Source organism: Mesitornis unicolor, unplaced genomic scaffold (assembly GCF_000695765.1).
Source record: "Mesitornis unicolor isolate BGI_N332 unplaced genomic scaffold, ASM69576v1 scaffold102, whole genome shotgun sequence".
NCBI lineage: Eukaryota > Metazoa > Chordata > Aves > Mesitornithiformes > Mesitornithidae > Mesitornis > Mesitornis unicolor.
Genome location: NW_010169610.1, coordinates 31,194 through 43,456, shown reverse-complemented (window position 1 = coordinate 43,456; position 12,263 = coordinate 31,194). Strand labels below are relative to the sequence as shown.

The 12,263-nt window shown below is 43.7% G+C and overlaps 1 protein-coding gene across 1 annotated transcript in view; it reads right to left on the bottom strand.

Annotated features, from left to right (window-relative positions):
• Window positions 1-6,479: 6,479 nt before the first annotated feature.
• Window positions 6,480-12,263, bottom strand: part of CCDC3 (coiled-coil domain containing 3) — a 36,274-nt gene continuing 30,490 nt past the window's right edge. Inside the window, exon 2 of the mRNA XM_010179376.1 lies at window positions 6,480-6,755. Within this exon, the coding sequence (XP_010177678.1) occupies window positions 6,480-6,755 (276 nt within the window). The remainder of the gene's footprint in view (window positions 6,756-12,263) is intronic.

The following is a 12,263-nucleotide window of genomic DNA, read 5'->3' as shown; positions in this document are numbered from 1 at the left end:
GTAGTATTTGTGGACAGGTTTGTGGGCACAGAACCAGCTGAGCCCAAACCTCTGCCTAGTTTGTGGTTAGAGGATTTTCCTTCCTCACCAGTACACTTGTGCTGCTAACACAGCATCTCGGGTCTATTCTCATCAAAGCTACTGCTTTTTCTCAGTAGTTCAGAGTTAAACTTTGAAACTGCAGCCATGCCTGGTGTTTGGACACTCTTCTAGAGAAGTGAGAGGTTTGGAGGGAATGAATAGTAAACAAATTCCTTCCTATCTTTCTTCTAGGTCCCCTTTAAGTACTGGAAGGCTGCTGTAAGGTCTCCCTGGAGCCTTCTCTTCTCCAGGCTGAACAAACACAACTCTCTCAGCCTGTCCTCATAGAAGAAGTGCTTCAGCACCCTGATCATTTTCATGGCCCTCCTTTGGACCCTCTCAAGCAGGTCCATGTCTTTCTTATGTTGGAGGCCCCAGAGATGAACACTACTCCAGCTGGGGCCTCAGCTTGGAGGGAGCAGCCTCAATGCTCTGGCTGTTGCTCAATCCCTGCATTGCGCTGCCTGCATCATCCCACACCTCGCTGCACCGTCACCAGGCACTCACCCCCCGCCTGTCCTCTGCAGGTCTGGTTTTTAAGCAAACCAATTCCTCATCTCACCCCACTGAAATGTCACTGACATAACCAAATCCTCACCAGTGGAGGCCTATAGGCTCCCTATGCAGTCTTCCGATGGACAGCGCATAGCAAATGACTCTTCCAGGACTCCCATCTAGGCCCTGGCAGCCACCTCAGTAAGAACAACTCTGGCCCTGTGAGTGCTCCAGCTTCAGTGTCTCTCCTGTAGGTTCTCCTCATCTCCCTCCTGAGCTTATCGAAGGACCCTGGTCCTTATGGCACCTCCCTGGATGCAGACTGTGACCTCCCTGAGCATATGGCCCAGCCCCAGGGCAATATGGACACATTCTGGAGCTGGAGATACAATAAAAATCTGTTTTTATCTGTTCTGTAATGGCTGGCTGTGCTTCTGTCTTTGGCAGATCAACTGTCTGGTTGGGATGAAGAACCAAGACAAGCTCAGGAATGTTCATTTAGGGCATTTGCTGTGGTTTTAACCATGAAGCACAGTGAAGGCTTTGCTGAGCATGCATGCATTGCAGAAACGAAATATTTCAAAGGCTTCCTGCTGGAAGGATTTTTCTGGGGCAGGGGGTATAACGATATGAAAAGACTTTTGGCAAATTTTGTCATGAATCCAAAGTGAGAGTCTGACAAAGAAAATGTCACTCTGCTGGTAATATTTTAATGTTGCAAAACAATTATTCCCCACCACCATCATCTTGTTCTGAGAAATAGCTCCTTGTTTGTGAAAAATTTCAGTAAAAAGGAAAAAAAAACTATTTATGAGGCAGACAACCAGAGGTTGCAGATGCCAATGTGAACCACTGACATTAACTAAAGCAGCAATCAACTGCTGAGATGCTTTCATGAACAGAAACCATCAGGCACCTCATGATGCCACCAAGCCCATCTAATGGAAAACTGACCGTGTCGGTCAAATCTTGACCCACCAAAATATGTTTCCTTGGAAAGACAGCATTGCTCCTGCCCTGCTACATCTGCATTGTGCCTGCCTTCCCGAGCATTCCCATTATGCCACATGGGAAATCCCTGTTGGGGTGACTTGGCCTGATTTTCCACACAGCCAATGCAACCAGAGCCAACAACAGTGCCACGAACTCTGGGACGTGCTGTCCTGCTCACTGTGTTTGTTTTAGGGGATTAGGAACATGCCTAAACCCAAGCACAGGCTGGAAACGAAGTTTCACATGCAAAGCAGTCAGGTTTGGAGGGAAATAGCAACAATTCTGTGATTAAATGAAAATAATTGGGGTTAAATGGGGAGGAAAATGAAATTTCCTTGCAATTACTTGGATTTATTAAAAGAAAGAATGACATACCTTGTAGGTTTTATCTGCTCTCCACAGTTTTCCCTTTATGTCTTTTCTCCTACTTGTAGAAATTAATTTGGGCTCCTTTGCCTCATTAATCAGAGATTACCTATTTTGGCAAGAAGTTTTGCGTATTAGAAATGGACTTTACTGATACAGCTCTGAAACACCGATGTGCTCGTCTGTTCCATAAACCCCTTCTGCTAAAACCCAACCAGAATAACACAGACATTTCCTTAAATTATTGTTCAAACACTTGGAAGTCATTCTCTTCTCATCAGTTTCAGTGTCAAGAAGCAAAGAAAGCTGCTAACATTGTCTGGTCCCCAAAAATCCTCCTTTACTATATGGTTCTTCATGTGCTACCCATGTAGGGTTGTCAAATCACAATGATGCTTGGGATTTAAGAGAAAATAATAATGCTTATTTGACGCACTCTGCTCTATACACATCCACTTTGAAAAAGACCCCTTTGTCTTATTGTAAAGTCTAAGCACAGAAGATGCTTTCTGGATACAGATCAGTGTCCAAAGTATCCACTTCAGCTCTGGTGAGACACACAAACCTTGCAAAAGTTTAACCAGTAACTGAAGCAGCACAACAGAGGCATGTGGTGGTGATGGTGAAAAGAGGAAAATTCAAAGATTTCCCCTCTCCTGCTGTCCTCTGTCATTTTCCTCTCTCAGTTCATCTCTTCTCCAGCCCAAAGACCTGGAAAATGTCATTTCTCATCATATGCAGCTACTCTGTGTTTTGGGTTTTCCTTGTTACCTCTCACTATACATTTCCTACTAGACACTTTTTTTGAGATAGGGAATAAGTGCACAGTGCATCCCAGAAGTAGGCATTAGCAATGTCGTGATCGTCCATAGCCCTTTACCTACAATTTCTACCACTTCACCTACCTTTTTCATTGCAGGTAAGTGTTGAGCCAATGTTTTCATAGAAGGATATGGTGTAACCTCTCTATTTTCATGGCACTAGATTGATCCAATTGCTTGACTAATAGACTACTAACTCTGTGCAATTAAATTAACTGGCTAATACCAGCTCTGAGAATCTAATTTCATGTGATAAGATAGGACTGTTTTTCTTTCTCCTCATTATTATTTTTTGAACATTGCCTACATTGCATTTCATTTATTTTTGCTGCCATCAGTCACTCAGCATCACTCAGCTGACTCTATTCTTTGTTACTGTTCATGCCCATTTGCTCGCTGTTCTTGCAATTTGTTTACTGTTCATTTTCCTCCTTCACTTCTTCCTCTGGGTACCTCAGAAAAAATTGATTCAGCCACAGAACATCCCTAAATTCCTCCACAGTGAGCACAAATCCTGAAAAGCCCCTCCTTGCCCCCAGTTCTGGCTTCATCTGCCATGGGAACCCCTAGCACTGGCCCTGCAGACGTTTTGGCAGTCTCTGAGCTCCTGATGTGTTTGCAAATGTTATTAATTTGTAAAGCATCGTTGAACTTCTCACAGAGGGGCTGCTGCATTTGGTGTTGTTTCTAACGAATTGCTTTCCTCATTTGAACACTTCTGCTTTCTTTTTTTCTTTATTTTTTTCTTTTTGTTTTACCCAGGATGTTTTTTGGGTCTCTATGCCATCCCTTGCCAATGCACCCGGCTATGCCAACTTCCTCTGCACTTCAGCACCCCAGTCTCTCCTGCATAGCTCTTCAAGAGGAACATACATTAATTTGGGAAATGGCAGGAAATTTTGCCCTTTTTGTCAGCTTCCAGATTAGCTGGTCCTTGAAATACCTACAGAGTGGGTCTAAAAATTAGTGTCTGTGTCAAGCCCTGTGTGATGGATACCAACCTGGATGGACGTAACCCGAATTCCTCTTCACACTCGTGTTTCCTGCCCGTACAGCCTCCCTGGTTACTCTCTGGATACTGTCACCATCAGGGACAGGCAATTAATTGTGACACTTTAACAGAATTATTATTTGAGCTTTACAGTCCCTGTAACTTGTTGAGAGGAGGAACTTGTGATCTGATCTGAGTGCTGGTCCTTATCTCTGGAAATGATCCAAACCAACCAGAAACGAAAGGAAAAAAACTCACAGGGAAAAAACCTTTTTTGATTTTGCACCCAGAGGAGACATTTTTGGGTTGCATTTGGATTTTGCATTTTGGGGCTTTGGTTTTCATTTTTTTTTTTGCAAAGTAACAAAATTATCACAAAACTGACAAGGAGAAGAAAATGGTTTAATTTTTTTTAAAGCTAAAGAAAAGGGGGAAGTAGGAAGAAGATTCCAATCTTTTCATAAAGATACAAAAATATTAAACCAAAGAAGAAAGCTTTTCAACACTGTGTTTGGAAAATTTTTAAGAATAGCAAAGATGTAGCTATATTAACTATACTTTCTCAGCTTTATACAAACATTTATAAAGCATGAATGGATAACAGAAGGAATATTTTTATTAATAAAAAATTAAAACACAAGCTTTTAATACCTGGACCAGGAAAACCAGTTACTTTATTTAAACAGCAGTTTAGAAATGAGAAATAACCCACCAAAAAATTACTTACTTTCCTATGGATTTCAGTTCTTGAGTTAAAATCTCCTGATGGCTTCTAGGGAAGCCTGAGGTCTGTAGTAATTCTCAGAAACAACATTGCTGACTACAGCACAAAACAACTCAAATTGTGCTGATTTGGTAGGCAAAGTCTTTGAAACCAGTGGAGCTTGTGGAGGAGTCAGAATCTTAAGAAATGCCAATATTATTTCAAGGAGGAGGAGGGGAAAGCAGCTCTATTTCCAAAAGGAGCAAAACCAGAAGGTAATTAAACTCAGCAGCATCCTGGGAGCCAACACAAGGCTGAACTTCTGAGTTCAGCTTGGACTGAAGCTCCTGGTTGAAAGCCGATATGGGATTTTCCTAGCACCGGGATAGTTAAAGCGTGGTCCAGGGTGGCTGTGGCCTGGATATACTCAATTTTTGAGTGCTGAGACACAGTGTGGAGACCATGCAGTGATCTGGTGAAGTGTGGAGAGTTAGGAGCTGAACAGTGGTTTGCAGAGTGCTATTTCTGAGGGCCCCACCTCTATGTTAAAGATCATCTGGGTCAGTCCACCTTGTACAAATGGGGTTTAGCCCTGGTGGATCGTCAGTGCTGACTGGGGCTGGGCAAGGGCCAGCTGCCCCTGTCGAAAAGCATGAAGCTTATCTTATGCTTGGAGTAAGAAAAACTATTTTGAGAAGGGAAGAAAAACACAAAACCTCTTCTTCTACCTTTCTCTCCTTATGGTGCCCTGTTATGAAGGAAGGTTGGTTGTGTACCAAGACCTAAGACATGATCTTGTACATTAACATGACTGACAGTGTAATCAGACATGAATACTGATGCCTTAACCTATGCTGTTTGAGCAGAAGTCAGTTTGTAATTGTCTAATAAAGGACATGATGGACTTTTTAAAATGAGATAACCAAGAAATGGGATTTACTTCATATTTTAAGAAATTAGACTATATCAAATGTGTAATAAAAATATTTTCTATAGGATTTTAAAATATATACATATATAAACTACCTTAATTTTTAATGCCCTGTTGATATTGATGTGGTGTCTACAGTATCTAAGTGTAACTAAGTGAGGCTGCCCAGCAACCTCCATTTTACCTCAAACAGTGATTTCAAAACTTGAAGCCTTGTCTACACTGTAAATTCAACCTGAATGAAAATGGGATCTGAAATTGTCTGCCAGGCCTGATCCAGCACCCATTAATAGTCAGGCTAAGTCCATTTCTGATTGCTGGAGCTGGATTAGATCCTAGACACAGTCCCAAAATGATGTGGTTTCCAACCCTGTTAAGTGGACCATGATAAAGTCACCTGAGGGAGTTAATGAGACCCTTGAGGCACTTCCTGGAAAATAAAAAATATTAGATATTGTATTTAGAATATTTAGGGATATTTAGAAACAGTCTTAAGATAATCTGGACACATCTATACTTAATTTTGATGAGAGGCCCAAACTGACTATGTTTCCCAGACATAGTCTTTGTTCAGACACTGGATGTAGACTTCAGTAAAGCTTAAGGGAGGATGAGGGCTTGGGGGTGATGATGGAGCAAAGAGCATTCATGCCTGCATCCTTCCCACAGCATCCATCTCCACATATCCCCCTGGCCTGGCTTGCCCAGCCCATGTAGAGAAGGTAAAAGTTGGCACCAGATCTTCCCAAAGAAGAGCTCCTGTGTCAAGCACCTGCAATGGCCCATGGGGCTGAACTGGCATTTTCATCAAAGACAACCTAAAAATGGTGATGGACGTGGAGGGAGGTGAGGGCGGAGAAGCACAGATCGCAGCCTGCCCCTATGTCAGAGCGAGGACATGACTTTGGGTTGTGTCTCCAACACTCAGCCAAACCCATTTTTACATTCCAGTTTGATCTAGCACTGTGTCTAAAGCAAGTTCAGATTCATTTTCCATGCAAGGTTTGAAGCACAGTGTAGACAAGGTGTGAGGGCCAGATGCTGATCTAATGCAGGCAAAATTCGCCATTATCATTGGCCTGAACGCTTACCCTTGCATTATACTTTAAGGTAGGTAGCATGGGAGTTCTCCTGTTTTAAAGAGTTAATGTAGGGGATTTGACCTCCTGCAGAAGAAAGTTTCTCGCTGAGTTTTCGGTTCATCTGCTCCATGTGCCTGGTGTTTTTCCTGGCTTGCCGGAGAGACCTCTTGACTTTCTTCACCCGATCTCGCAGTTGCTTGTTGCGCTTCTCCAGCGTCGCCACTTTCTGTTGCAGCTTTTTCACTCTGTCCTCCTCCTCAAACAGGGCTTTCTGGACCGAGGAGCACATGAGCTGAGGGGAAAGCAGATATGAAATAGGCACAGGTGAGCTTTTCACAAAAACTTATTAAAGCAAGGTGTTCCTTGAAACACCTCACAGTTCTTCAAAAGAAGAATGCTTTTTTTGAAGTACTACTTCTTTTTACATTTTTTGTATTAAAAGCCTCTCTTTCACTTCTGTATAAAAGATGAAGCCCAAAACTGTAGATTTTAATGATACTAGTGATTCACAATCACCTTTATAAGCTGTTTTGACAGACCTGTCCAGCCCACTGAGGCTATGTCGAATTTATGGAGGAAAGGCTGCCCTATTTCTGGTATGAAACAGGAGTTCAAGCCAAAGGGAGTCGCTATTTATAGAATCATAGAATATCTTAAGTTGGAAGGGACCCAAAAGGATCGTCGAGTCCAACTCCCTGCTCACTGCAGGACTACCTAAATCTAAACCATATGACTAAAAGCATCGTCCAGATGCTCCTTGAACTCTGACAGGCTTGGTGCCATGACCACTTCCCCGGGGAGCCTGTTCCAGTGACCGACCGCCCTCTCAGTGGAAAACCTTTCCCTAATGTCCAATCTGAACTTCCCCCGACGCAGCTTCATTCCATTTCCTTGTGTCGTATCGCTTCCTATTGGAAAACTAGATTTGATTCAGTTTAGCAGTCCTTCAGAAACTCCAGATTTTGAGGTGAGCCTGCCCTTTGGGTTTCATGTCTACATGTGAAATAAGGACAGCATCTGCAAAGCACAGAACTGGTTGGTTTTGTCTTTTCAAGAACCAAGTTGCCTTAAATATTTCCTTATATCGATTTCTTTCAAAAGAAACCCTAAAGGGTAAAATAAGTTTCTAGGAGCATTCAAGATCCCACAATTTTAAGAGAAGTTATTTTGGAGGGAGTCATTGGCTGAAAACTGCCCCTCCCATTCTACACACTACCAACCTATTGCAATATAGTCCCTGGTAGGAACATCAAGTTCTTTATATCCACTCATGCCTGTGGCTCTTAGGCAAAAAAATGAAGGAGGCAGCTTCAAATGTGCTGCACCCAAGGTGTCACTAGAAGAGCAGCTCACAGGGCATTTTCAAATCCCTTGGGTTGGATGATGGTCCAAATGTTGGGCAATTGTTCTTCCTCTGCTACCCCATCCTGGGATGATCCAGAGGTCTATCTTGTCTCAGTCATATGCAATTGCCATGTCTATGGTCTCCTATTTCTGATCTGCTTCATCTTTGTAGGTGCAGCAATAGGAATGGGATGAGAAACAGCAGCTACAAAGGCTGCCAACTAATTTTGGTGTGAAGGAGTTGTGCTTCTAATGCACAGTGTTATGTGGGAGGGGATTCAGCTGCCTTCTCTTAAGCAGCTGAAAGTGAGCCACACATCTGGGCTCCTCTCTTTCGGTTTCCCTTGTAACATCTGCAGGGAGAGACACCCTTCAAGACACCCTTCAAGAGGGTGATTTCCACCTCCTAGGGCAGTGGGAGGAATCACCCTCTGAACACGACTCTCCTGTTTCACTGGCTACAGAGGCATCAAGTTCAACCTTTTATACCTGGGCAACATTTTCCAAGCAGAAAAAGAGGAGGTGCCTGAGGCTCAAGGACAGCCCCACCATAAGGTTTCTGGTCTAGAGGAGCCACCATGGAAGCCTATTTGTGCCCAGGGTGATGCCCTTCCTTCCTTTTTTTCCTACAAAAAGCATCCCGAGAGATCTTATTGTACAAGTGGGACTTATGGCTTACTGCTGCACTGATGTGCTTTGAGGAAAGGCAGTGTCTTCTGCTGGATTTATCTCCTATATACATCTAGATTTTTTTTAATGTGCGTCAAGCACTCCTGGAGCCTGGATGGGCTTTCTCTGGCAGAACATTTGGAACAGACAGGGAAGCTAAATAAACAAGTAAATCCTCACTGTGATGATGAAGGATTACATGTTTCTTTCCATCTTACTTCGTAGCATTTTCAGCAACTGACAGCAGGGGAGGGAGCCTGCTTTGATGATTAATATTCCATTTGCTTTGGAAACCCCCAGCAGCCGAAAACCACGGCCAGTCAACACAAACACAGCAACTGCTTTCAGTTTCCATAAGCTCTTGTTTCTTGCGCAAAAGCACTGCAGGACTTTGCTAAAAGGCAAATGCTTTCCCCAGCCATCCTCTCACTAGGGCTTTTTTATAAACACACACTAGGGAGACCAGGAGCTCACTAGCAGAGGGCCAGAAATTGCACTGAAGAAGAGGGAATTTGATTTTGATCACAGCTCATTCCAAGTGCCATTAGAAAACAGCCAGCCCCTCTTGGCTTTTGTGTTCACCAAACCCTTGCAAAACTTCAAGCAGAATGCTTACTGAATTTAAACCCTTGCAAAGGAGAGCACTGAGTTAGAAAAAGATGTTTGTTGGGAAGACAGGAGGTGGAAACTCCACTCAATGAGGGATTTCTTACATTTTCCATTGATGCAGCGACAGGCACGGCATATGATCTAGTCCAATGCACAGAAACAACCAATTCACACAGCTGAAGTGCGAGGTTGTGCAGACCCAACCGTGTCTGATCTGCCTGGTTGGAGCATGGCAATGTTTGATGGCGGACACCAGGGATGGCATCAGCCTCACCCCAGAGGCACTCCCAAATCACAGAATCACAGAATCATTAAGGTTGGAAGAGATGTCTAAGATCAAGTCCAACTAACACCACCATGGCAGCTAAACCATGTCAAATCTTTTGAGGTTGGTCTTCTGTCAGCAGAGCTAGTCCAGCTCTACCGAGCTCCAACACCATCAAAAAGCTAGCCAGCTCATTTGCTCATGCTCTTCCTTTTCCAGGTCCTCACTCTCTCATCTGAAAGCCATAGTTTAGTGCTTAAATTATCTGGAGGTATCCAGGGAGATCAGTGGAACAACACAGTCATAATAAAACTGAGGTACTGTCACACACACACAGCTTTGCTTACCAACAGGGTAGGTGATAGGAGCCCAGCTTGATAATTGGATGCCTGACTGAAATTGCTAGACTACCAGCCGAAAAACAAACTCTTTGCTCCTTCTGCATGGGGAAAAATAGCAATGTGGAGTCCTCACATTCTCATTAGCTGGTTACAAACTGCATTTTTCACAGGGCTCTGCAGTGGGGATGATGTTTAAATGTGAGCGCTGTCCTATCCTTGCTGTTACTGCTAGAGCTGAGGTTCACATGGATGCAACCCAGTTATTTTTGAGCTGGTGCTGAGGACTGTGTAACTGTGGCAGCTGGGAGCTCAGCACAGACTGTATAATTAACCCAGCTGCTGAACAAATAGCCGAGAAGTTAACCAGCCCTTGCTCTATGTTGCTCCTTGAATACTTCTTGTTTACAGCCAGATGAGATAGTCCTGCATTGCATAGTTGTTCCTATGGAGCATATCTACAGATAAGAATTTCACACCATTCTGTCTGGTCTCATGCACACATAAATGTGCACACTTTAGACTTTAGACCAAAGGATTAGAGTTTAGGATTAGACTTTAGACCAAAGGTGTTGCTAAAAGCTACAAGGAACTGGATTTTGTTTCTAGGAATGGCCCGTGGTCCCATTCCCCACCACAGCTCACCATGTCAGGTATACCAGAGAGGGTAGGGTTGGGTTTTTTATGCAGCTTTTAAGGGATAATGAAACCTCCATCAAGCAAGGGAAGTCACCAAGGACCCAGTTCCACTTGGTGCCACTAAAGGAAAGGACGGAAGGGAAGTCACCAAGGACCCAGTTCCACTTGATGCCACTAAGGGAAAGGATGAGAAAGGATGGATACCTGGCAACTCCTATTCCCACAAGGTATCAACAGCAGACAGTTAAGCAATAGCTCTGAAATGCTGCTCTTAGCATGGCATACATGCCCACAGACCTGGGAAATGGAGTGAAGGACCAGGAAATGGCTCCTCAGAAAAACTTACAGGTTAGTTTTCCAGGTTTCCTTCAAGAGTTACATTCTCTCATGACCCACAGTTCAGGAGAGCTGTTTGTTCTGGAGATCTCTCTCCACATGTCTGCTTGTTCAACAGTTTCATTAGCAAGGCATCCTCAGCAGTGATTAAAATCAAGTCCAGAGCAGTACCAGGAGACTTAACAAGAAAGGTAGCACAACAAGAACCATGCAGCTCCTTACGATTTGTCCCAGACAGACTACAGCTGTGAATCTACAAAGTAAATACATTTGAGTCTTTGTCTGAAACACCCTGTCAGAACTATACCCAGTTTCAAGTTTCACAGCATCTAGATGATTTACAAAATCTGTCCATCTGCAAAACAAATCAGCACTGTAACAAATCAAACTGATTTCCAGAGCATCACATTACAGGCATGTGAGCCCTTTACCAAACACTCTGAACTGATGTATATATACATTTGTCTGATTGACAGACACACATCGGCCTTCTACAAGCTTCATTTGAATGGGACAGTGGCTAGGAAACACCCCATGGAAAGAAGTGCAATGGTAGTGTCCGTCGACCACGAATTGTCCATAAATGGCTGAAGTCAGCGTTACAAAGCTCAAGTCACTCAAAACCCAGCAGTGGCACCCAAGTCTTGGCCTTTATTTACCAAAGGGAGAGAAGTTGAGTTCTAGTTAGCTCTTCATGCACAACTGAAAAGCACTGGAATCCCACTACCTAAAAGTCTTTCATTACAGGTCTTCTAGAAGTATCTTTCACATTAGACAAAATTTTTGACACTTAGATATAGGGTGTCATCAGGCAAGATGACTGTAGAGACATCTTTAAACATGTGGCTGTAAAACCTGATCTCCTCTCCGTGGACATGATGTGATTTTAGAAGAACTGGGTATGTGTCACTGGTTTCTTGTCTTTAAATCAAAACACAGCACACCTCCCGTTCTGCTGCGCAGACTCCTCTGCACTGCACACCAGCACTGCTCTCCTCTCACCCTTTGCTGCTATAAATCTGCTCCACAGAAAAGGTAAAAACTGTCCGCATGTTGCCTTGTTGCTCTGTGCTTCACCACTGTTCAGGTTATATAAAACATCTTAAACTGAAGCTTTATGCAGCACAAAGTGCACACCTCCAGCTCTATTTGTCACAGCACAGCAATAATTCATGCACTCTCTTGAGGAGCTCAGGAGCCAAACACAGGTCTTTAACTTTCTTTAACTCCACCAGGATTTATTTCCCCAACCTCTTCTGTGCTCTTAGTGAGAGGAAGGGCTCTGTGCCCTGGCGAAGCTGATATGGACACGATATAGCTCATGCAGATTATCTTTACCTCTCCTGGCCAGGGAGGTCTCCTTTGAGCCCTGCCTTGCCATGGACACATTTCAGACTGGGAGCATCACTTTCTCCTTTAGGCAGGCTTTGTGGGAGCAAGTGTATTGGATGGAAAGATGGACTGTGTAGCAAAGGATAGCAGGAGGGATCTGGCAGCTGAAGGTATTAGGTTTGGGATGGAGTGACTTAACCTCCAGTTACTGAGACTTTTCAGCCAAGACTAACACTCCTGCTTAAGTGTGGAAAAGCCCCTGTCAGCA